At 41.4% G+C, this 25,520-nt stretch overlaps 1 protein-coding gene across 6 annotated transcripts in view; it reads left to right on the forward strand.

Annotated features, from left to right (window-relative positions):
* The window catches only part of LOC140726379 (protein Jade-1-like), a 160,620-nt gene that overhangs the window by 63,612 nt on the left and 71,488 nt on the right, over positions 1-25,520 (forward strand). For 5 of the 6 annotated variants that reach the window (XM_073042677.1, XM_073042674.1, XM_073042678.1 and 2 more), the window contains exons 2-3: positions 17,831-17,908; positions 20,318-20,403. In XM_073042677.1, the coding sequence (XP_072898778.1) occupies positions 17,857-17,908; positions 20,318-20,403 (138 nt within the window). In that variant the 5' untranslated portion in view covers positions 17,831-17,856. Of the gene's footprint in view, positions 1-17,388; positions 17,909-20,317; positions 20,404-25,520 lie in introns of those variants that run through there. The other variant, XM_073042675.1, reaches the window with a different exon arrangement.

Here is a 25,520-nt window from a genome sequence, read left to right on the forward strand (position 1 = left end):
ATTTAGAAACATTGCCTTCAGTCCTGATGAAGGGTTTCTCAGTGCAAAACCTCGACACTTCATTCCTCCCCACGGAGGCTGCCTGAGCTGCAGAGTTCCTCCAGCACTTTGTGTGAGTTATTCTGATGCATGTCATTCCTTCCTCAGCCACACCACCCTCCTTTGTACAAATTACCAGTATTTTTTACTGAGAGAGGTTAATCACAGGTCAGGGAGTATGTTTAAAACACCAGTTTTATCTGTTAATTGAAGCGCATTGCCTTTGAATATGGTTTGCATGTTACATAACTGATTCAGTTCAGGAAAAGACGTTTCCGTGGCGAGGGACAGTGTTGCGTGGGTTTTGCCGGTCGGCTCTGGCGAGTGTAATGCTAAGGCCCTGTGGTGACCTCAGCAGTCCACCCTTGTTGTCTGCCTTCAGTGCATCGCAAAGCATTGTATTGTGTCACCACGTTCTGCCTTTTTGCTGCAGTGGAATGTCAGCAACTCTTGCAAAAAGATCTTGGAAGTTTTTTATCCCTGTAAACTGAGATGGTACAGCTGCTCTCTTGCAACAGATGGCAGCGTCGTCAAATAGGAAAGTCATAGATGCTGTCCTGGCTGGCAGATATACTTATCCTCCCTCAGACCGTGTGTGAAGGCCATATCCTCATATCTATGGTCATACTTGTACTGCACAAAGTCAAGATGAGAACAAATACCTGCGGCGTAAATGCAGATGGGCTAAATTATCAGCCTTTGTTAACGATGATGTCTTTGTAAAACAAAACACCCATGGATTTCATATGTATGTGGATCTCAGTGCATGTACTTTCTCGGATCTGTAGTGGCACAAAAACTTTGTCTGTTGTGTTTAAACTCCCCTGTGATCTCACACAACTGTCGCATGCAAACCAAGAATTTGAATCTGAGTGGGTTGTATGGGATGGTGTAACGGTTAGCACGATGCTGTTACAGCTCGGGGCCTCGGCGTTCAGTTTCGACATTATTTGTAAGGAGTCCATATGTCCACCCTGTGGTCACTATAAATTGGCCTGTGATTAGGTGGGGTTAAATCGGATGGGTTGCTGGTGGCGCGGCCTGAGTGCCGAAAGGGCCTATTCCACACCAGATCTCTAAATAAATAAATACCTCTCTGTGCTGTATAATTCGTTAGCGACCGAGAAAGTTGCCAGTTGTTGAAACAGATCTGAAGATCATTGATATGCAGTAGTTTGTATAGTAATGCTGAGATGTACCGATATCTGGGTTGAAGTTAGAGAATAATGATAATTAGAGAAAGTGTGTTAAGTGTGCAGTCAGGCAGGCAGCAGCAATGTACATTTTAAGGGGTACTGTTGTATGATGAGTGTTTATTGGATTAAACCTAGCACCTAATTAGCAGTACTATCTAGTGTATATTTTCTTCTCCAGCCAGACTTGCTTTGAACCATGTCTCAGGTGGAAAGAGTATTTCAACCCATTTGGCTGCCAGGACCGTCAGGGCAATACCTAATGCTCCCTCACTCGGAGTATTAAAGCACTGCTGTAATATTACACACTTGCACTTGGGTGCTGGTTGTTCGGCCAGATGATGAGCTTCAAAGTGAACAAAACCTTCTCTCAGGATAGTGGAGCTTCGATAGAGATTTTTATCTTTTGGTACTGTCAGGCATTGAGTATAATTGTGGCTTGTACTGTTGCAACTGCTCCCCCCCCCCCCCCCCCCGGTTGTATCTGTCAAAGCATTGTGGGCATAGTAAACACAAAGTACACTGCAGATGCTGTGGTCAAATCAACACGTACAAACAAGCTGGGTGAACTCAGCAGGTCGGCCAGCATCCATTGAAACGAGCAGTCAACGTTTCGGGCCGCGACCCTTTGTCAGGACATTGTGGGCATAGTTCTTTGAAACTGTGAATCCTTGATGTGCAGTGGTATTTTGAGAATAAAGTTTTGAAATGTGGGTCACATTCCTTTTAACCATTGCTTTGACACCACACATTAATTGGTATACTTAATCTGGTAATGGGAATCATGGTAAAAATGTTATATATTTCAGCTGGGTATCTGATGACTGGTAGGATGAATGCGTTGATGGCTCTGATCTTGTTCTTTCCATTCTACTAGCTTTTTAGGACCTGTCTCACTCTTTAGAGGTACTTGAATGTTGCAGCCTTCCTTGTGTCCTCATTGTGGCTTCCATGCATGTGCGTGATCCCAAGTTATTTGTAGCTGTCCTGTACACCTAGGATGTGGCCTACAGGTAACTCAACACCTTTAGTCTTGATGAATTTGCCTCTTTTCGCTACCATCCACCTGCACTTTTCCACTCCAAATGACATCCCAGGTCTCTGCTGTACACCTTCGTCAGGTGGATTTGTGAGGCAATGTCTCTTTCATTTCGGGCAAGCAGCTTGATGTCATCCATGTACAAAAGGTGACTGACAGTGACTCCGTCTTGAATCTGTACCCATATCCACTCTTTGAGATGATCTGGCTGAGGGGGTTCAAGCCTACTCTGTACAGCAGTGGGAATAGTGCATTACCCTGGTATATTCCACATCTGATGGTCGCTTGTGCTATTGGCTTTGAGTTAACCTATAGCATTGTCTTCCAACGCCATCGAGTTCTTGATGAAGATCCTTATTGTCTTGTTGGCCTTGTACAGAGATAGGATTCCAGAATTCTTGTGCTTTCTGGTCATCGATCCAGGCTCTACTTAGGTTGGTTTTCCTGTTCCTGGAGTCTTGCATGACTGCTTCATCTACAAGAACTTGGTGCTTGGGGCATCGGGTTCCAATACCAATCCCATTCTGAGCAGGGCTCAGGAATTTACACACATGTTCCTCCTTGGTGGCTATGATGCCTGATAGGAGCTGCCATGTTGTTGACAGGCAGGTTATAGGCCGGTAGTTTGATGGTGTTGTTCCTTTGTGAAGATCCTGCATTACGAGCACTGTCCTTCCTTGAGTTAGCCAGTCAGGGTGGAGGCCTGCTTTAAGCACCTGGTTCATTTGAGCTGCCAGCTGTGTATACAACGCTGTTAGTTTCTTCAGCCAGTAGCTGTGAATCATGTCAGGTCCTGGTAAAGTCCAGTTCTTCATATTTAGTACACATTGCTGGACATCTATTGACCGCTGTGTCGGTGACTGGTTCTTCCACTGGGAGATTGCAGAGGCTTGCTTGTCGGCCTTTCAGCCATTGGGCACTGGTGTTATGTGATGCTTCTTTCTCCCATATACTCGTCCAGTGCTCTTCAGTTGCTGTTTTGGTTGGTTCAGGTACTGGCATGTTGTTGTTCTGGAACTGTGCGAATACTTTTCCTGGCTCATTGGAGAAGAATGCATTTATTCGCTTGGCCGCTGCGTGATTAGTGTACCTCTGCAGTCTGGTAGCCAGAGCTGTTGGCCATCACTTGGCAGGTTCCAGGGCTTTGGCTACAAGCATAGTACCTTAGTAGCCAAGATGTGTCCTTGATCTTTGCATGCAATCATTGTCTCCAGAGGCGATTATGATAGTACTCTCCACTGTATTTCATTTTGTAGCCCAGCATTTCTATGCTTGCTGCTGCGGATGCATATATCAGATTATTGGTCTCAGTTATGTTGGAGGTTGCAATTGTGAGTAGTGCTTCATTGGCCGCTTCTAGCATGCTTCCTGATGGCATTTTACCTCTGTCTGGGGAGCCTAGTTCGTTGATTGACAGTCGGCAGTTTAGATATGATCTTCTCTCTGATTGCAGCAGCCAGTGTTGATATGCCCTGAGATGAGGCTCAAACTTACATTTCCCGTGTACAAGGCGACGCTATTAACTTTGTGCCATCTGTGAGTTACGGAGATGGGGTTTAAACTCGTGTTTCTCGATCGGTTCGGTTCTGCGGCGCATCGTGATTGTACGTTTTCCAGTTCAAGATGTGATAGCAATCCTGTGTTGACAATGTGTGATTGCTGGGTAACCAGTTGTTTTTCCGTGAATGTGGACAATGGTCTTCGTTGTTGCCAGGATCCCCACATGTTCTTGATGTATACTTTTCCATGTGGGTAGCATTCCATTAATTCTATGCTGTCCAGTCTCAGCCATTTATGCTTTGTTCTGGTAGCCAATTTCTCGCCAGTTGGTCCCAGTTCCCCAACTACTGAGGTGCACGCGCACGCACACACACACACACACACACACATATAGATAGTTGGATTAGCAAGTTTGCAGATATGGGTAGAGAAATGGAAAATGGAGTTTAACTTAGCTCTTTGGGAGGTCAAATAATAGGAAAAAGCATATAGTTAATGGTAGACCCATTAATAACATTGACATAGAGAGCTATTTTGGTGTCCAAATCTATACAGGTTTCCCCTGCTATCCGAAGGTAGAGCATACCTATGAAACGGTTTATAAACCAGAATGTCGTAAAGTGAATACGCAATTACCATTTAATTATATGGGAAAAATTTGTGAGTGTTCGCAGACCCCCAAAAAACCTACAAAATCATGCCAAATGACACATAAAACCTAAAATAACAGAAGCATTTAGTAAAAGCAGGAATGATATGATCAAAACACATCCTATATAAAGTAGAAATACTTTTCTGCAATCATTGCAGCACTGTCTAGCGTATCGAAAATCTCACTACGTAGCGGAAACAGTCTCTCCAGAAACCTTTAAGCTATGAAGCTGCCAAATCTTACCAAATAACACATAAAAATACACAGCCTATATAAAGTTGAGATAATGTATGTACAGTGTAGTTTAACTTACCAGAATCGGGAAAACAGCGAGCACACTGATGATGGTGTGTTGGGCTGAGTTGTCAGAGGTTGGGGTGCTTGGCAATTTTTTCCAATAAATTGCAGTTTCGTCACAGTTAAGCACTTACTTACACGAAAAACCACTGTCTGTAATTATTTTCTTCAGTTCTGCTGGGAACTTTTCGGCAGCTTCTGTATCAACTGAAGCACTCTGTCCAGTAAACTTTAAGCTGTGAAGCTGCCCTCACCTCAGAAACCGATCAAACCACCCATGACTGCCTTTAAATTCCACTTTCACATCACCATCGTCCAGTGCTTTCCGTTTCAGCTTATTAAAATGTGACTGATTTCTCCTTAAGTATAAGATAACTTAATGGAACACCACGCTTTGTACACCCATCAATCCACTCAAGTAATAGACTTTCCATTTTTCCATTATTGGATGCCGACTAAGAGAGACCACTTTGCTATGAGCACAACCAACAATAACATCGGCAGCTTTCAGGATTCTTTCTCTCTGCGTATAGATAGTGTGAATGGTGGACGCAGGCAAGTTCAACGCGTGGACAATGCCCTTACTTCGTTCACTATGATTGAAATGCTTAATTACGTCTGGTTTTATGCTAAATGTAACACCCTTACGAGCTCTTTTAGGCTTTTCTGATACCTTAGAACTCATCTTGGTAACGGATGCACAAAATAAACCGACATAAAGCACAGATGCTCACAGGCACGTGTTTAAGCAATGCCGGCTAGAATGCAGTTCCGGGGGAGGAGCCTGGCTGTGTGGGGTGCGCTGCCTTTTTTCCTAACAGTGAAAACACCTTCTGTTAGCGAAAACAGGTAACTAATGTAGGTTTCTCGTAACAGCGAGGTGTCGTAAAGCCAACGTTTGAAAAATGGGCCACCTGTAGTTCCCTGAAAGTGGATACGTAAGCGGATAGGTGGTAAAAAATGGCATTGAAGACATGCTTGCTTTCATTGGGTTTAAGAGCAGGCAACTCATGCTATAGCTATAAAAAGTTTTAGTCAGACCGCACTTAGGAGTACTGTGTGCATTCTGTTGCCTCATAGGAAGGATGTGGAGACTGTAGAGAGGTGTAGAAGAGTTTCATCAGTCTGCTGCCTGGTTTAGAGGATATGAGCTCTCAGGAAAAGTTGGGCAAACTTGGGTTGTTCTAGAGTGCTGGAGGTTAAGGTTTGCGAAGTTGTGAGAGGCACAGATAGGGAGGCAGTCAGAATCTTTAACCCAGCTTAGAAATGTCAAACACCAGATGACATGCTTTCGAGGTTGGGGGGGGGGGGAGTTTAAAAGCAATGTGAGAAGCAATTTTTAATGCGGCGAATGGCAGCTGCCTGTAATGGGTTACTAGGGGTAGTAGTGGAAGCAGGAAGTTGGGTGGGGTTTAGATTGACTTATGACAAAAATATGAAGGAAAATGGAGGGGTATAGGTGATTCACAGGTCAGGGACATTCAAGACCATAAAACCATAATTCAGCCATTCGGCTCATAGCATAGCGGCATCAAGATTGGCACAGTATTGTCACCTGTCCCATGTAGCACTGTTATCTCATCGCCTCTCTCATTTCCCTCTCAGAATTGGACTGGACATGTTTAACACAGTCCTCCTATTTGAACTTGAACTAAGGCTCTGACTCTTTTCTTCTCTCCATCATAAATGACTGCTTTCTCTATTTTGACCATCCGCTGAAACTCTTGTCCATATCTTTGTAACTTCTAACCTTGACTGTTCAGTTCTGTGATCTTCTAATTCCCATAAGCAAGCTGATTTGAAACACCCTGAAGGTGCAAGTTGTGGTAAATTTTCTGGGCTGGCATTAATTGTGCATTGCTTTAGCCTCTGATTTAATAAATAATGCAACAGAAACATTTTGCTTACTGGATAAATATTTCACATAGTGGAAACACAACTGAACACAAATGTAATGTTGTTAAGTTTGACGGCCACTCTACTACTGTGGTTTGCGTTCTATTTTGGGAGAAACATGACACTTGATTTTTATTTTCAGCTGACTTTTTTTCTCCCTGCCTTTTCTGGATTTCTAAACTGAGAGTTACAGTTGGAATACATTACTTTGCGTACTGGGTTTCAAAATACTGTGGTAATTTAGTCACTTCAAAAGCATGATGCACCTGGGATTGTTTTTAGGAGAAAAATCTCGTGGTTATGAAACAGGAAGATAAAATGTTCATACTCTTTTTTTGTAATTTTTTTATTGAAGTTCACCATCAAACAAACATTTCCATAAGATGTATTTCAGACATTGTACATATATATCATATAATCATCCGTCACAAATCTCCACAAAGTATTTATCTGAGGTATACACTTATAGAAAAGAGTGGAAAGAAAAAAACAAGCAAAAGGAAAGAACTATGTACAAGTAGGGAGTGATCTTTTTTTTTTACAACAAATTCGTTGATTTGTGAGAATAAAGTCAGGCCTATGAAGCATTATGTAGTTAAACCATTTTTCCCAGTATGAATCAAATTGTTCCAGCTTATGATTAACAGATGCTGTTATCTTCTCCATTTTGTAAATGTCTATTGTAATTTCCATCCATGTATTTAAAGTTGGGCTCTCCTGTGATAACCATTTCCTAGTAAGAGTCTTTTTACCAGCCACCAACAGTATATTCATTAAATATTTATCTCTTTTCAACCATTCTTGAGGTATATATCCAAAATATATGGTCTTACTCTCTAAGGGTATTTCACATTTAAAGATGTCTTGTAGGGCATTGTGTATCCCCCTCCAATAGTTTTTGATAACAGGGCAGTCCCAAAACATATGATAATGATTTGCATTTTGATTTCCACAATTTCTCCAGCAAACAGGGAGGTTACTATCATAATGGGATTTCTGAGAGGGTGTAATAAAATATCTTATCAAGTTTTTCCATCCAAACTCCCTCCATTTCTGTGAACTGGTACACTTCCATCGATATCTCCATATTGTTGTCCATTCTTCCTCAGATATAATTATCCCTCCTTCCTTCTCCCATTTTGTTTTAGTGTATGAAGTCGAATGTGTTTTAAGATTTGACAACCCCTTATACATGCTTGAAATGATTCTACTACCATTATCTGAATTATATGCTTTTCTAAAGAGCTCTATCAAGCATGTATTTGCCTTGGTTACATTTTAAAGTGTCTTATTAACATATTGCCGCATCTGTAAATACCAATAAAAATCTTGTTTTTCCAATAATGTTTCTCTTCAAGCATTTCAAAACTGAACAGTGTTCCTTCTTTCATTATGTTGCAAAGAACTGTTATTCCTTTAGCTGTCCAGTCCTTAAATCTAGCACCCAATTTATTTGGTGTAAAATCAGAGTCATATGCACACCATTTAAGAATTGCAATATCTCCCTCTACATTATATTCTTTTATAGTGGCTTTCCATATTTTAACAGTCAATTTCACTCATGGGTTATCAATAGTATTTATGTACCTTTGCAGGTTGTTATTAGCCAAAATTGCTTGTATGGGGATGGGAAGTATCCGCTCCTCAATGTTTTTCCATTGAGCGTCATATGATGGGTTGCACCAACATATCACAGCTCTCAACTGTGCTGCAAAATAATAATCTCTAAGAGAAGGCAAGCCCCATCCCCCCTTTTCCTTTGCTAATTGCAAAGTTTTGAGATGAACTCTCGGCCTTTTACCCTGCCAAATATACCTTGATAGTGTCTTGTTCCATTCATTGAATTGATTTTGATTAATCTCTATTGGTAGGGTCTGAAAGAGATATAACAGTCTGGGCAGTATATTCATCTTAATAGACTCAATCTTGAACTGAGACTGAAAAAAGGAATCAGGCTCCATCTTGCCACATCTTCCTTAATTTTTTTATATAGAGGCTGATAATTACATTCTGATAATTATTTTGGCATAATGATGCCCAAATATTTGAAAGATTCTGTGTGCCATGCCCAGGGATATCGACTTTCAATTTCTCTTGGTGCGCTATAGTAATAAGAAAGTAATTGGGTTTTATCTATGTTGATCTTGTATCCTGATATTGTTCAAAGGATTGCATCAATTTAGGTAAAGAGTATGTTGGTTGCCCTAGATAGATCAAAGTGTCATCTGCGTAACAAGCCAATTTATGCTCTGTCCCTTTAATAGTAATTCCCCTGATATCTTCATTTTGTCTGATGTATTGAGTTAATGGTTCCAGATATAGCGCGAAGAGTAGTGGTGACCATGCACAACCCTGTCTTGTGCCCCTTTCTAGGGTAAGACTATTTGTTAAATATCCATTGATTTTAATCCTAGCAGTAGGGTTGTCATATAGTGTCTGTATAGTTTTAATAATTGTGTCTTGGAAACCAAATCTATGTAAAACTCTGTTAAAAAAAAATAACAATTCCAATTAACCGATCCAAATGCTTTTTCAGCATCCACGCTTATCACTATTGCTTCGATTTTTTTTTGTATATGATCCATAATGTGGAGTGTCCTTCATATATTGTCTTGTGTCTGGCATTGTCGTATAAAACCTGTCTGATCATTATGTATCAGTATGGGTAGAAACTCCTCTAATCGTTTGGCCATGATGGAGGTAACTAGCTTATAATCTACATTAAGAACGGATATTGGTCTAAATGACCCGCATTCCATTTTATCCTTGCCTTCTTTCTGTATAGCTGAGATTATCGCTTCCTTCCAACTAGGTGGCATTTGTGCCTTTTTTTAGAGCCCAGTTCAATGTGGGGAGTAAAACAGGAATTAACTCATTTTTAAATTCTTTGTACCACTCTGCCGTATACGCATCTGATCCTGGTGACTTGCTTACTTTAAGCCTATTAATTGCAGCTTTTAATTCAGCTTCAGTTATATCAGCAGTCATTGTTTTATTTTGTTCTTCGCTTAAAGTGGGTAACTCTAGAGAATTCAAGAAGGTGTCAATTTGGATTATGCTTCCCCCTGGAACTTTGGAATATAGAGTTTTGTAAAACACTTCAAAAGCTTCTTGAATTTCACTTAGCTTATTTTTTATCATTTTCGTTCTTGGGTTCCCTAATTCTATGAATTGTATTTTCTGCTATCTTTTTTTTCAGTTTCCACACCAGTATTTTCATAGATTTCGATCCACTTTCATAATGTCTCTGTTTCAGAAACATTAAGTTTTTTCTGATTTCTTGCGTAGCCAAATTATTTATTTCATCCCTAATTCTTTTAATTTCCCCTAATGTATCCTGTGCCAAATTCAATTTGTGATTTTTCTCTAGTCCCTTCAACCTATTTTGTAATTCCTCTAATGTTTTATTCCTTATTTTTTTCTTATATGAAGATATCACTATAATTTTCCCTCTTAAGACCGCCTTCAGAGTATCCCATAACATGGGAGGTGAAACCTCTCCATTATCATTAAATTCTAAGTAGAGACCAATTTCTTTTGTAATTTGTTCCTTAAAGTACGAATCATTGAGTAGACTTGAATTTAGTTTCCAAATAGTAATCTTTGGTTGTAGGTCAAAATCAACAGATAAATATATAGGTGCATGGTCACTTACATCTATTGTCCCAATTCCACAGGTGTTTATTTTGTCTTTGTCTTTTCCAAATGTTATGAAATAGTCTATTCTTGTATATACAGAATGAAAGACAGAATAATGAGTGTAATCCCTTCTGTCACGGAAAAGGTCCCTCCATATATCAATTAGACCAACATCCTCAAAAAGTGTATTAACTTTCTTGTGTAAAGATTTTGTTTCATAGGTTTTTTTATTGGAAGAGTCTAAGTTTGGTTGTAATTGTAAATTTAAGTCTCCCCCACATATCAGGAGACCTTTTATTTCCATTACCATAATATCAGTAATTTTCTGAAAGAAACCAATATCACTTCCTGGGGGTGCATATATATTCAATAGAGTAACTGAATTGCCGTCTATGTTCCCCCTTACCAGAATATATCTGCCCTCTTTATCTCCCATTTTGAATACTTTTTTAAAATTTAGCTTACTTGAGATAAGAATAGCAACTCCTCTCCTATGTCCTGATTTATATGAGAAGAAAAACAGATTAGTGAAGCCCATTCTCTTTAGTTTTTATGCTCATTATCACTTAAATGAGTTTCCTGTAAATATACTACATGGGCTTGTTCTTTTTCATTTTGGATAAAATTCTCTTACGTTTGATTGGATTTAATAGCCCATTGACATTAAAAGAAATGAATTTTACCTTGTCCTTAGCCATCTATATTTATCTGTCAACGTATCATTGAAATTAGAATAAAACTTAATTGATCTACTCCCTGAACAAAAAAGAACCAAGAAATGCAAATAATAACAAAAATGGCAACAAACGTGTAATTCCAAGGCTGAGAGCTCTTGTAGATGACCCTGTGTTGAGCTAGAGGAAATGTCTAGCTGTGGGGGATAACCCCTCCTACTTGTGAGTTGAGGGGCCCCCATTGCAGTATTCATAAAAGTCAGTGAACAAATCCATTACACAGAAAAGGTTTCACTGTGTACTCCTCCTATATGTACATATACATACACACACACACACACATTACATACATACACATATATGCACACATATATATATTCTCATTTTGGTGGGGAAAAAGTAAGTGAGCGAATAAAGAATAACAACAAAGTAATATAAAATCCACATTATAATAAGTGTTTCTTGAGATAGGTATATCACCATGTACGTTTGCTTCTGTTTAGCTTCTCAACATTTTTAAAATTAGCCAAACCTTATGGCTCTTCTGAAGCAGGTGAGGACTGTCTTTGGGAAACTCCCGGTCCCTTCCTGATATATTTCTCTCGGCCTCCTCCCGTCTCCTGCCTTCTCGATTCTCGCACTATTTCCCAAGCGGAGCGGGATAATTCCTCAGTTAGGCTTTCCCTCGTTTTGGTCATGCTGACAGACAACCCTCTGGCCTTCATGTCTGTAGTCGCCTCTCTCACTGTCTGGTACAACCGCATCCCGTTGTCATAAAACACTCGAAGTTTAGCAGGGTATGGAGTTTGAAATCTAATCTTATTTTGCTTTAGTACTCGCTTTACTTCAAAGTATTCTTTGCGTTTCTGGAGGACCGCAGGGGGGGTAATCTTGGTCGAAATATATTAATTTATCATCTAAAAGCACTCTCTTCTTACCCCAGGCCCTTCGTAGAATCTCCGCCTCGGTGCTGTACCGAAGGAATTTAATTATTATTGAGCGTGGCTTTCTATCCCGGGTAGGTTTTGGAACGAGCGCGCGGTGCGTTCTCTCGATTTCCAGCTCCATAGCCGGGGGAAGCTCCAGTGCGTCCCGCAGTAACTTTCTGACAAACTCCGTCATGGACGAGCCCTCCGCTCCTTCCCGAACGTTGTAGATTCTGATATTTCTCCGCCGTGATCTTCCCTCCAGATCAAGCAGTTTACCTTCTTAGTGATGTATGATTTTTATTGTCTTGCTCAGTATCCGTTCCACGTTTTGAACGCAATCTTCCACCTTCTCAATGCGAGTCTCTGCCACCGCTAGTTTTTGATTAACGCTAGTGAGCTCTGCCTTAATATCACGGAGCTGCTGCTTTATATCTTTCTGGACCTCCATTATTTCTTTCAGGATTTCAAAGACATTCACCGCTTCGACTGAACGAGGCCCGGCAGCCGCCTTGCTCACATGTGGTCGGGTAGGAGAGCCGCTCGCTGCACTCCTCTCGGACGCAGGCTTCGCAGTGTCGCTTTTTTTATTTCCGTTCCTTTTCCCCATTCTTGCCCCTCTTTTCAGTTCAAATATTTTTCGAAAAATATTCTATTTGACGGGTTAATGGGGCTTAATACGCGTTTTTCTGAAGGAGCTAGTGACTTAAGCTGCCATTCTCGACGATGACGTCACTGGAAACCCATACTCTTTTTTTGAAAGTTTAAATTTTTTGTAGCACCACTGAACACAGTCATTATAAGAGGGCAGAAACCAATGGTGACGCGCGTTGCACATGAGTTATCAAGGATAGTGTATTAGCTCATAATACAGGAAAAAATCCAGTATCCCGCCTGTTTCTGAGCTATGGACGTAATTTCTATAATGTTTTATCTTAGTACCCAGAGCAATAAGTGGCTGAAGGATGTGAAAAAAATAGATTTACTCTGATTGGAAAAAGTACTGAAGTATGCATTATGAAAAGGGATTCATTGGTGGCCATTGGTGATCTTGGTTATATCATTTTTATTAATACATAATGTTTTCAGACCTTTACAGATGAATCTAGTTTTATTCAATCTTACCAAAGCACAACTTTCCTCAATATCCTTTAGACGTTTTTTTAATTGTATCTGCTGTCAACTGTGTTGTTTAGTGACATAATGGCCACCATAAATATTTCAGTAATTGCACAATGGTTAAGTTCCTGGAGTCATGCCCAGGGGCCTTAACTATTGATCAGGAGTCATGAGATCAAATCTCACCATGGCAGTGCAGAATTTAATTGCAAGTATTTAAATCAATGCGATTAAAAGGCTGGTATCAAAAGTGAAAACTATAAAATTGCTTGATAGTCATAAAATCCCATCTGATTCACTAACGTCCTTCTGCCCTTCTTGCTCCGTTTGGCCTACACGTGATTACAGATCCAGGGCAAAATGGTTGATTCTTAATTGACATCTGAAATGACCCATCCAGTTGCTTAGTTCAAGGAGCAATTAAGGTCAGCTACAAATGTTGGCCTTGCCAGAAACATCCATGTCCTGTGAATGAAATTTTTTTCTTGAGGTATTAATTCTACTTGTACCAGCCTCAGTTAATTCTGCTTTTTTGATTTTCCTTTCAAATGTATGTGATTATCCTGGTGGCCAAGTGCACCCACACTGGCCAGGTTGAAGGCAGATTTTCCAAAGGATAGTCAGAAGATACCAGAGTCTCACAAGGAATGGCAGCAGTGGACAAAAGTGGCAAAAGAATGACCTGATATGTTTAATTTTTTTTAAATGAAGGAATTCAGTCCATTGAATTTGTACTGGCTCTCAGAACAATCAGTTCTGTGTGCAATCTTAAAGAAGGCATGTCAGAGGCTATGATATGTTAGGGATGTGAAGAGATTTGGTACATTGACAAAGATTATTACAGATCTTTTGTAAATGTACAGTGGACAGCATTCGGACTGGTTGCCGCACAGCCTGGCGTGGAAGCTCCAGTGTGCAGGATAGAAAAAGGCTGCAGAGCATTGTCGACTCAAAAACAGCTCTATCACAGGCACAGATGCCTTGTGCAGGAAGGCATAGAGTCGACTGTACTTCCTTAGAAGGTTGGCGTCATTCAATGTTTGTAGTGAGATGCTGAAGATGTTCTATAGGTCAGTTGTGGAGAGCGCCCTCTTCTTTGTGGTGGCGTGTTGGGGAGGCAGCATTAAGAAGAGGGATGCCTCACGTCTTAATAAGCTGGTAAGGAAGGCGGGCTCTGTCGTGGGCAAAGTACTGGAGAGTATAACATCGGTAGCAGAGCGAAGGGCGCTGAGTAGGCTACGGTCAATTATGGAAAACCCTGAACATCCTCTACATAGCACCATCCAGAGACAGAGAAGCAGTTTCAGCGACAGGTTGCTATCGATGCAATGCTCCTCAGACAGGATGAAGAGATCAATACTCCCCAATGCCATTCGGCTTTACAATTCAACCGCCAGGAGTAAGATATGCTAAAGTGCCGGGGTTAGGGCTCAATGTATTTAAGTAAACTACTTAAGAACTTTTTAAAAGCTATTATTAATGCTTTTTGAGAGGGTGATTTTAGATGCATATCATATTTTTACTGAGTTAAGTATTGTATGTAATTAGTTTTGCTACAATAAGTGTATGGGACATTGGAAAAAATGTTGTATTTCCCCATGGGGATGAATAAAGTATCTATCTATCTATCTAACTTCCTACCGTGAGGACTTCAGAAAGAAGGAGCGCCTGAAAAAATTGGGGGGCGGGGGGGAGGTCTTCGGAATCTCACCATCCATGACATCCACCTCCTACCCAAAGATAGTAGCAAGAAGACTCTCACTCGATTCAGAAACAGCTTCTTCCCCTCCACCAGCACATTTCTGAATGATCCATGATCGCTACCTCATTATTCCTTTTTAAAACCATTTATATTTGTAATTTATTGTAATTGCTATCTTTGCATTGTAGTACTGCCACAAAGCAACTAATTTTACTTCATCTAAGCCAGTGGTAATAAACCTGATTTCGTAGTCTATCTTCTCTCCCTCAAGCGCATCAATTCCATTCTCTTGCCACCCATTTCCTCTTGAGGTACGTAGGGCTCTCAGTACCAGTAACTGTGGTGTTAACTGTTCAGGCTAACAAAATGGCTTCTTTGTATTGTTATAATGAAATGGCTTCTCTGTAATGTTACTTAATGCTGTAATGGGTTTCTGTATCAAGAATGTTTGGGTTATAACTGAAGATAAGGGTGGGGGGAAGTAACCAATGGAGAATGTTATGCTATCTTGTATGTGTGAGCTGAGTGGGAGTTTGTGGTCTTTTTCGGGAGGAGAGCGAGGAGGACGGACGTGTGAGGAGCGGACAGTGGTTCCAGGGTGGCGGATACTGGGAAGTCACTGGTTCAGAGGGTGGCCAAAGGCTTGGAAGGCTGTTGTAGATGGAACTGGAAGTGTGAGCTCCATGGAATTAAACTATTATGTGCACAAACTGATAAACTTACTGATTTAGGTTATCTGTTTCTACTAACCCATCACTAGAAATAACTATAAAGTTGTAATTATTTACTCGCTTTTGGTGTATTGTCTGGTGTTTGTGTTGTAAGCGTGTACTGGGGGGGGGGTTATTACACTGTATTTACACCAAAGTATTACACTGTTGGCGGGGCGACGGCAGTTCTTCCTAGACAAATGGGGGTAAACTGGGGGCGCAGATACTACAGGTAATTTACCAATTAATCTGCCAACCAGCATGACTTTGAGATGGGGGAGGAAACCAGAGCTCCTGGGAGAATCCCATGTGTCATAGGTTCTACAAACTACATACAACGTTGGAGGTTAGAATTGTACTTCACTTGCTGGAACTGTAAGACAGTAGCACTGCCTCCTAAACTACTGTGCTACCTTTAGAAACGAAGAGGAAAAAATTGGAGGGGGAATTGCCGAGTCTCTTCCCCCGGACCCGCGGGGTGCGCTCCCCGAGTCTCCCCCCGATCTCGCGGGCCGCGCTGCCCGAGTCACCCCCCGATCCCGCGACTGTTCTGCCCGAGTCTCTTCCTGATCCCGTGCCTATGCTGCCCGAGTCTCCCCCCGATCCCGTGACTGTGCTGCCCGAGTCTCCCCCTGATCTCACGGGCCGCGCTGCCCGAGTCTCCCCCCGATCCCGCGGGCCGCGCTACCCGAGTCTCCCCCCGATCCTGCGGGCCGCGCTGCCTGAGTCTCCTCCCGATCTGTCACCCTGGATGTTGAAATGGTGCATTGGGAAATGGAGGCATCTGAGGGTCGGAGGAGTGTGAGATGTACTGGAAAACAAAGGACCCTAACTGACACCGGGAAGAGATTCACAAGCTGGGCTTGTGTACTGGGATTGGAGGGATTCACATTGCAAAGACATTACTGGGAGGTAGAGGTGGCGGGGAATCGGTGCTGGGGTCTAATGCATAGAAAGGTAAAATATATACTATATACTAAGACAAACATTTGACTGACTGACGCTAAATAAGACTGGATGTATCTGTTCTGACTTGCATACAAATCCGACTTACAGACAGACTTAGGAACGGATCTTGTTCGTAACCCGGGGACTGCCTGTACTTATGTACTTTTATTTTGGTACAGCTTTCCTTTACTCTTCTATTGCAAAAGAAGCTGTTATAATCTTGTTTCAATAATGGTGTAGTTCAGTGGTTCCCAACGTGGGGCGTATGCCCCACGGGGGTAATTTGATTTTTAAGGGGGGCAATTCGAGAATGAGTTATTAACAGTGAATTTTTTCTAGTAAGTCTGTGTGAGTATGAGTGTGTGTGCGAGTTAATACATATGTGTATATACAGTATGCATACATAAAAATACTTGTGTGTATGTACATGTGTAATTGCGTATGTGCTGTATATATAGTGTATCACCATCATTACAACCATCAAATGGTTTTCATAATTAAATTAATGAATTGACTGATGTAGGAAGGAACGAATGAACAAGTCCAAACGCGTAAGAAACTCGTACGAGGTCGCGCCAATGCTGCTTTTTGCAGTAGCTTTCGGTTCTTGGTGGTGTGAAGGTGTGTACATTGCGTCATCTCTTTTAAACGGTGTATCTGTCTTTGTATGCTGTAGAAACGAATCGGCATTGTTTTATTTATTTATTTATTATTATTTTAATATCACTTAATGTTCTTTTTTTTTTACAATTTCTTAGTACTTTCTTCCTCAGAACTTTAACAGTCCTTTGGTTCTTTTATTTTTCTCTTTCATGAATGCCAAGTTCTTTGGAAGCTTGTTCAAACCAAGTTAATGGTCTTTTAGGCTTCCTCCAGGTGAACAGGAGTTCACTTTTTGAATAATAAGAATTATATATCACCACAGGGGGCATCAGGATTTTAGAGGTGATTAGGTGGGGCATGGCCAGAAAAAGGTTGGGAACCACTGGTGTAGTTTGAAATCAAGTTGTTGCAGCATTTTAGAGGATATATTTGACAGTTAAACCTGTATTCTAATCACTAAGCTGTTTCCTTGTAATAATCATGGCCCACATGGCAGCATATGAATACATTGTCTGAAATTGTTCCCACTCCTATTTTAGCAGAGGACTTTGTTTAATTTAAAGTTTTTTTTGGCTGAAGTTATTGTATGAAGTGAGGGTTTGCAGCAGCCTTCTGGTATTCCTCAGGATCCATAAGTAACGTGACTTAGTTTCTCTCTGTGTTGATGTTCCAGTGCAGACTTTCATGTTGAGATAATGTTTCCATTGTGATACTTGCCAACTTTGTTACTTAAATTGCAAACCTTTTGACTTGTGTGGTGAATTGGTGACCTGATGTGACACAAGAAAGAAGGGGTTTTCAGCATTTGAACCAACCTGCGCCCTCATTTGTGGAAACATGGATCACCGTTGGTTAGTTGACCCTTGACATTAACCATGTCTATTTCTTCACAGTCTTCGTGCCAGAAATAGAGAAGACCATGAAAAGGAACCGGCTTCCAAGCAGCAACGACGATTCTGACGACAATGACAGTGAGTGTTTTGCTTACTTACAGTGAAAGTCACCTAGCTTCTAGGTTATGTCTAACACAGCATTTAAAACAAGTGACACAGAGTAATTCAATGCTTGGTTCTTAGTCCAGAGCTCCTGAATAGTTATTAGGCTTGAATGCTTATCCACCATTGTGCCCAGTTATGGATATCTGATGACATCCAGCATTCACAGAAAATATTTAAGCAGCTTCCTCATTGGATCAGTGAACAGGTAGTACTGACCCAAGAAGAGTAAAAAGATTATAGATCTTTCCTTTTGCTATACTGAGTAATCTGACTTCAGTCAAGATAGATGCTTGGATTCAGAAGGTCAGCTTGTGTATTTGGCATGAGTAGCCTACAACCCTACAGCATGAAGATTGATTTTTCCAATTTCCAGTAATTTTTCACTCTTCTTCATCATCTGTTTCCCATTCCGGCTCCCGTCATACGCCTTCTGTTCTCCTCTCCTGCCTATCAACTCCATTTGGTACCCCTCTTCCTTCCCTTTCTCCTCTCCTATCAGATTCCTGCTTCAGCCCTTTGCCTTTTCCACCTGTCACCTCCCAGTTTCTCCTTTCATCCCCACCCCCACCTCACCCACTCACCTTCCTTTCCCCTCCCTCGACTTTACCAATCTCCTTTCACTCCCCCCACCTTGTTACTCAGGCTTCTTCCCCTTTACTTTCCAGTCCCGATAAAGGATCTTGGCCAAAAATGTTGACTCCTTATTCTTCTCCATAGCTGCTGCCTGACCTGCTGAGTTCCTCCTGCATTTTTAGTATGTTAACTAGGGAATACATCCATGTCTTGACTGTGTTCTGCTTGAATTGGTGCTCACAGGTCTTCTAAGTTGTGTTCTCTTTGCCTACACTGCTGTTTTGAGAGTACCTGAGAAATCGTTGCAGTCTGTGAGACCATGTGCTCAGAGCTTGGAGAAAAGGGATGCAATTACAAAATAGTTAATGTGTCTTCCAAAGGAGTGAATGAAATGTTTCTTAAAAGCATTTGTTTGCTTATTTTGCCTCTTTTCCCGCTGTTCTAATCGGCTACATAACAAAGTCGTTACATAAATATAACAATCCTCTTTGGTATTGAAATGTAAAGCTCTACCTTATGAATTTGAGTCATCTGAAGTAAATCATGAATTTCAGAGCATTGGTCAGTGAGTGGGTCCTGTGGAATTAACCATTTTTTCCTCATCTGACACAATTGCTATTATTTTTTGCCATAATTCTCAGAATATACAGATGAATCATCTAATCAAAAGGAAGAAATAGTTTTCATTTAACCCCTTCACCTTCAGTTTAGCCCTATTTTAAGTTGGTTTTCATTTCCTTCACTTGTGATATTTTGTTCTGAGAATTCAATGTTGTTGTGTAGTTGCCCTTTGCCCCCATAGGAACAAAATGAACTCAAACATTTCCATGAGTTTCATCATGTTAAAGTCGTAATTAACATCCTAAGGTAAAGGTGTAAAAGGATTAAGCTAATTTGGGTAGGAAATGCATATTTAAACTCATTGTAAATTGTATTGTGTTTAATAATGCTTTTTTCTTGTGTTGTTCTGATTTAATTATTGCTCTGCGGAGCATTGGGGAGGAAAACAAATGTCGAGGATGTAGTTAAGTTGACCCTTGTCCAACATTGTGTGCTCTTGTTCTGATGTCTTCTCGTCCTGGTTAAGTTTGATTATCTGCTTAACCCATGTTACATCCATTAACAACACACACAAAATGCTGGAGGAACTCAGCAGCCCAGGCAACGTCTATTGGAAAAGAGTAAAAAGTCAACGTTTCAGGCCGAGACCCTTCATCAGGACTTTTGAAGGGTCTCAACCTGAAACGTCAACTCTAACTCTTTTCCATAGATGCTGCCTGGCCTGCGGAGTTCCTCCAGCATTTTGTGTGTGTTGCTTTGGATTTCCAGTATCTTCAGAATTTCTCATGTATGTATTACATCCATTAGTCTTCATCTTATGATGAGATGTTCATTTAATCTTTGTAACTGTAATAAGAAAATGTTGACAACCCATGGGCAGATTGGTATTTTAACCAAATTAATATGTAGTTGAAAACTGTTGCAAGGAATTCAGACTAGAAATCTTCAAATGTAAAGATGCTGGATCTTGAAGTGCTCCGGGGGACACCTTTGGCATATGGTATGACTCAGTGTAATGATTTTTTTCCATGAGGAGGACAAATGATCTAACAAAGCACAACACAGCACTAATAAAGTTTGACAGCTTGTCCCTGAAAACAGGACATTTCAGAGGCAGTAAAAGTGCTGCTTCTGATCAGAATTGTTGTATGACAAATCGCTGTGCCACAAAAGATCACTTGTCCTATTTGTAACTGATAAGATTACTCTTCGTAGAAGAGAACAGAAATGCTGTTCATTCTTTTTTAGGTCATTCAACTTCCTGGTCTCAGCATTCCAAATCACAGCACAGAAGAAACTCAACTTCAAGGCACAAAGACCGAAAACCATCTGAGGTATTGTCCTGTTCCTGTTGTCTGAAACACTTCCTTCTAATTTTACTTTCCTGAAAGTGCCGGTTTTTAGATTGGTATTTGGGATCACCTGGACAATGGCCAGTTTTTAGTCTTGTCCTATGTAAACTGTGGCAGTGAATGCCAATAGATTGGATGCCATTATAGCTGATCTTGGTTAGTAATGATCAATTCAAGGTGATCAGAATATTGAATATCAACTAATTTTTCTCATATCTGGCATAGAACCTTAAAATCAATGATGGAACCCATGGCCAAGGCCATCAATTTGATGTAGAGTGAAACTCACGTGGCTTTGAGATGAAGTCAGTTTCTGAACTTTACGATTCAGGTCAAACCAATATCCAAGTGTACTTATGGCTGAAATGTTAGGTCATTAATGCTGAGGTATAAATGAAAGTCTTCAAGATTTTCATTGTTGTTATATTACACTAAAAATGAGGCACTTTTTGGCCTTTACAAGTTAATTATTTTTCTGTGAATTGTTTGAATATTCTGTGGATGTGACCGTGTACTTTTTTGTTGATAATCTATCCTTTTTAGGGCTTTGAGACCAGTTATTATCATCTGTATTTCCACATGCTTCCATTTATTTTTTGTATTTTATCACATCTAGCTTTCAAAATCTAATTTACAACTGCCATGAAAGACAAGTGAAATTTGTGATATTTTGAAAAATAAAGAACAATTTAGTGTAAGGCCTTTTCAAAACAGCTCAGTGATCAAATAACTTTTTTATTTTCACAGATGAATTATTTTCTCTCTGGGAAGAAAAATATACTCACTAACATATCATTCAATACCAACCACTATAATTCTGTTAGGGTGATTTTATTTTGCATGAAAGGTAGCTGGATATTTATTGAGTATTTCATTCTTTGTACCACAGTTTAATATCATATAATTTTCCGAGTGTATTGTGTAATAACAACTATCTGCATGTAGCTGGCACACTACCAATGAAAGCCGTATCCTCAGCTCTGGATTCCCCCAAGGATCTGCCTTGTCACCATTCTGTACAACACTCCTAAATGGTATCATCCATAGCTACTGGAGCAGCTTCCACATGTTTACTGATTGCATTCAGCTCCACTCCACCATGTCTTTTGACCTCTCTGCTGTTTCTAAGCTGTCAAATTGACGGTCTCCCTTAAAGTTTTCATGAGTCTCAACTTACTTGAGATGAGCGTTCTTTTCTTCAAAGGTACACTTAATGTCAGGGATACGTATACAATATGCATCCTGCAATGCTTTTTCTTCGCAGCCATCCACGAAAACAGAGGAGTGCCCCAAAGAATGAGTGACAGTTGATGTTAGAAGCCCAAAGTCCCCACCCGATCCCCCCTCCCACGCGTAAGCGGCAGCAAGCAACAATACCCCCTCCCCCACCGGCAAAAAAAGCGTCGGTACCCGCCACCGAACACTAAAGCACGAGCAGAGCAACAGCAAAGATACAGACTCGCAGTCTCCAAAGACTACTTTGTTCACCCGGCAGTCGATATACCCCCAGCCTCTCTCTCTCTCCCTAATAAGGGAAAAAGAGGTGTCCCCATTTCACAGTGAGAGGGGAGACACAACAAACAACTTGCTGGCTTATGATGTTAAAAGTTCATCGCGTTGCTTTTTTCGGGCCCCGTGCCCAAAGATCTCAGGTCTCTGGGCACACAGCCAAAGATCTTCCAGCTCCCATGACACACCGGTCTGGGACACCGACCTTCGACCTGCCCGTCTCCAGAGCCCCGAGATCCTCGGCCTCCAAAGTCGAGCCGAACTCTTAGGCTGCACTCTTGGCATGCTGAACAACGGCGAGCTATGAAACCCGGAGAGCGGGTCCCATTCCCGCAAAGAACTGTAGTCAGTGTATATAACTCGAGGTCAGGGTCTTCAAAAGAACCCTGAAAGGGAAAAATAGAGATATTAAAGATGGAAATAGAACTGTTTCCAAAGATGTAAGCAAGGAAGTCGCCATTAATTCTCCTAAGCTCCTCCTATCTGAAACAAAAGCTCAAAATTTATTGAAATTAAAACTTTTCCCATTAAAGCATAAATTTGGTGGGAGTATAACACTGAAGGTGGGAATTGATATGATTGGCAAAAGGACAGGCAATTGGAAACGCAAGAGGAAGCTACCATGGCTAACACTACTCTGTGTAATCTACCAGGGATGACCTGACTGGGATCAGGTAGTTGCTAGTTTCATGACAAGCTTTTAAACACTTTTGACCAATAATTAAAGACAGTTGCCGTTTAGCGCCATCATCACTTTGCTCCGCCTCCAACTGTTTCCAAGATTTCCAAGATGGTGGCGCGACGCAGCTTGCAGCGGCCACTCCAGAGCTGATTATCTGTTATTTGTGAGTGGGGTGCCGTGTGCAATCATAATCGATTGAAAACTGACGTGGGAGCACGGAGGAACATCTGGAAATCTCCAGGAAGACCTTCTTCGTTGCTGCTGCTGCTGTGAGGTCCGGGACTCTGCTGAGAAGAACAGGCCCCCAGTCCTCGGGGTCGTGTTGCCGATGGCCGTTGGCGGGGGCGTCTTAATACGCTCGGCAGAAGATGGTGCTCGGAGAAGCTGTACCGCGGAGGTTCGACGGACTCGGAGTCCGCTGTGGTTGTCGTGGTTTCTCGTGCCCCACAAACGACCAGGAGACGCAGAAGATTCTTCAAGAAGGGTTAAACTTTAATTTGCAAATCAAAGCTGAGACAATCATTGAGCTAGTCGCTGATTGCTTGTACATAGCATTTTTTATAGCAATCTCCTGGTTTAGTTGCATTAGCATATCCAATCGGTCTACAGTTGCGTATCACAAGTACATCCGCCACTATTGTTTCTACCCATTGACTTAATCATGTTCTAATGTACATCTCTTAGCTACCTCTCATTAACACACCATTATAATCTACATCTCTTAGCTAGCCTCTCATTAACACCCCATTATCTTCTACATTCTTAAGATTTCATTCTCCTACTAAATTGGATACATGCCTAGCAAATAGCAAACTCAAAGCTGACTACATAGTTTTGGTTACACAGCAAACAATGCAACTTTTATACTCCAATATATCCCCCCTTTGAGACAGAGAGAGAAGACTAAGAGTCCGCGCACAAAAGCCCCAATAAACTCAAGCACTTATTCCCAAATCTCGGGTTAAACTATAATTTTCTGCGCCAAGACCGCAAAGTATTCTCTCCCTGTTACCCTGGGCCGCTGAGCCAAAAACCTGTCCCTTTGTACCTGAGACGGGGAAAAAAACTCAGAAGCCCTTACAATCTACTCCCACACTGTCGTTTTGCTCTTGTTCATCCTGCAGGTGTTGTAGGCTGTAACGATATATTTTCGGTGTTTCTTTCTCCACTAAGCTTGCTTCAGTAATTGCCACGAGCATTGGAAATTGTTTGGTTGCAGCACGCACTACAAGAGACTTGAGACAAGGAAGAAAGCAGCACAGCACAAGCGCACAGCTCAACAATACAATACTGACAGTTATTGCCATTTTAGTCAGCCGTGCTCCCCATCCTCCGAATCTACTTTCTAACCAGTCAAATAACTGATGTCCGGACCCTGCATTCTGTTTAACTTCCTTTCTTAGACTTTTCAACTTATACATTGCCTTAGTAAACGATCCTTCTTTATTTTCTTTATCACTTCCCCCCTTGCACAATGGTCCATCCCATGCACTTCTGAAATCAGAATCGTCAGTAGAGGGGTGGGCGCTACCAACAAACCGTCTTCCATGCTCCACAAGCCTTCCGGGTTCTGCTTGGCCCCCCTTTGTCTCCACATTGTCTGTTCTGCCAAAGTTGCCTTACCTTGTATTTCAATTAGGTCCTCTACCCCAGGTTCTGGAGCTAGGCTTACCTGGGGGGCAATGACAGCTGATGTACATCCAGACGCTTTTCTGGCTGCCTCGTCCGCAGCTTGATTTCCCTTTGTTATTACATCATTTCCCTTTTTATGTGCCTGGCATTTTACTATAGCCAATGCTTTAGGTTTCATTATGGCTTTTATTAAGCCTAGAATTTGCTGACAATGTTGTATGGGATCTTCACTGCTTTTTAAAAAACCTCTCTGTTTCCACACTGCCCCGAACAAATGGCATACTCCATGAGCATATGCCGAATCAGTATAGATGTCTACTTTCTCACCTTCCATAATTTCACACACAGCTGTCAGGGCTTTGATTTCCGCTAGTTGGGCGGAACACGGTTGGGGACAGGACTCCATCCTAATAATCTTACCGCTCGACTGATCCTGTTGCACTACTGAGAACCCTGCATGATTTCCATCATAATCCCTATAACAAGAGCCAACTACGAACAGAACCTTTTTATCTGCATCCTCTAGTGGTTCTGACTGTAAATCTGCTCTCAATTTGGCAAATGCCATTGTCTTCCCTACACAATCATGGGGTTCTCCTTCATAGCCCAAAGGGACAAAATCGACTATATTACTGGTAGTGCATCTCTGTATAGTTATGTCTGGAAATGTCAATAGCATCTGATACGCTGCTATCCTGGCTGGCGTCAGCACAAATTTCCCTCTTTCCAGCAATTCTGCTACTTTGTGGTGTGTGTACAGAGTCACAGGATAGCCCAGGGTTACAGATGATGCCTTTTCATATGCATAGTACAGCGCCGCCAATCCCTGATAACAGGGTGGATACCCCTCAGCCACCTCATCTAGCCTCGTACTGTAGTATGCTATCGGCTGCTTTGCTTTTCCTGTGCCTGTCTCTTGTGTTAGAACCACTGTGACATAACCCTCCTGTTGATTGGATACATACAAATGAAAAACCTTCTCGTAGCCAGGCAAAGCTAATGCTGGTGCTGACTGCAATTCCTGCTTAATAGTATTGAAAGCTATCTCCGCCTCTTCATTCCACTGTAAGCCGTTCTTCAAATTTGTATGTCCTGCTTCTTTCATTATCTTTCTCAAAGGTGCCACAATCTCAGCATATTCTCCTATCCAATCTGAGCTGTACCCTGCCATTCCCAAAAACGTCATCATCTGCCCTACAGTCTGGGGTTTTGGGGCCTTAGTTATTGCCTCAATCTGATCTGGTGCTATCGCCTTCACTCCCTTGGATATTACCCT

Source organism: Hemitrygon akajei, chromosome 4, assembly GCF_048418815.1.
Source record: "Hemitrygon akajei chromosome 4, sHemAka1.3, whole genome shotgun sequence".
Classification (NCBI taxonomy): domain Eukaryota; kingdom Metazoa; phylum Chordata; class Chondrichthyes; order Myliobatiformes; family Dasyatidae; genus Hemitrygon; species Hemitrygon akajei.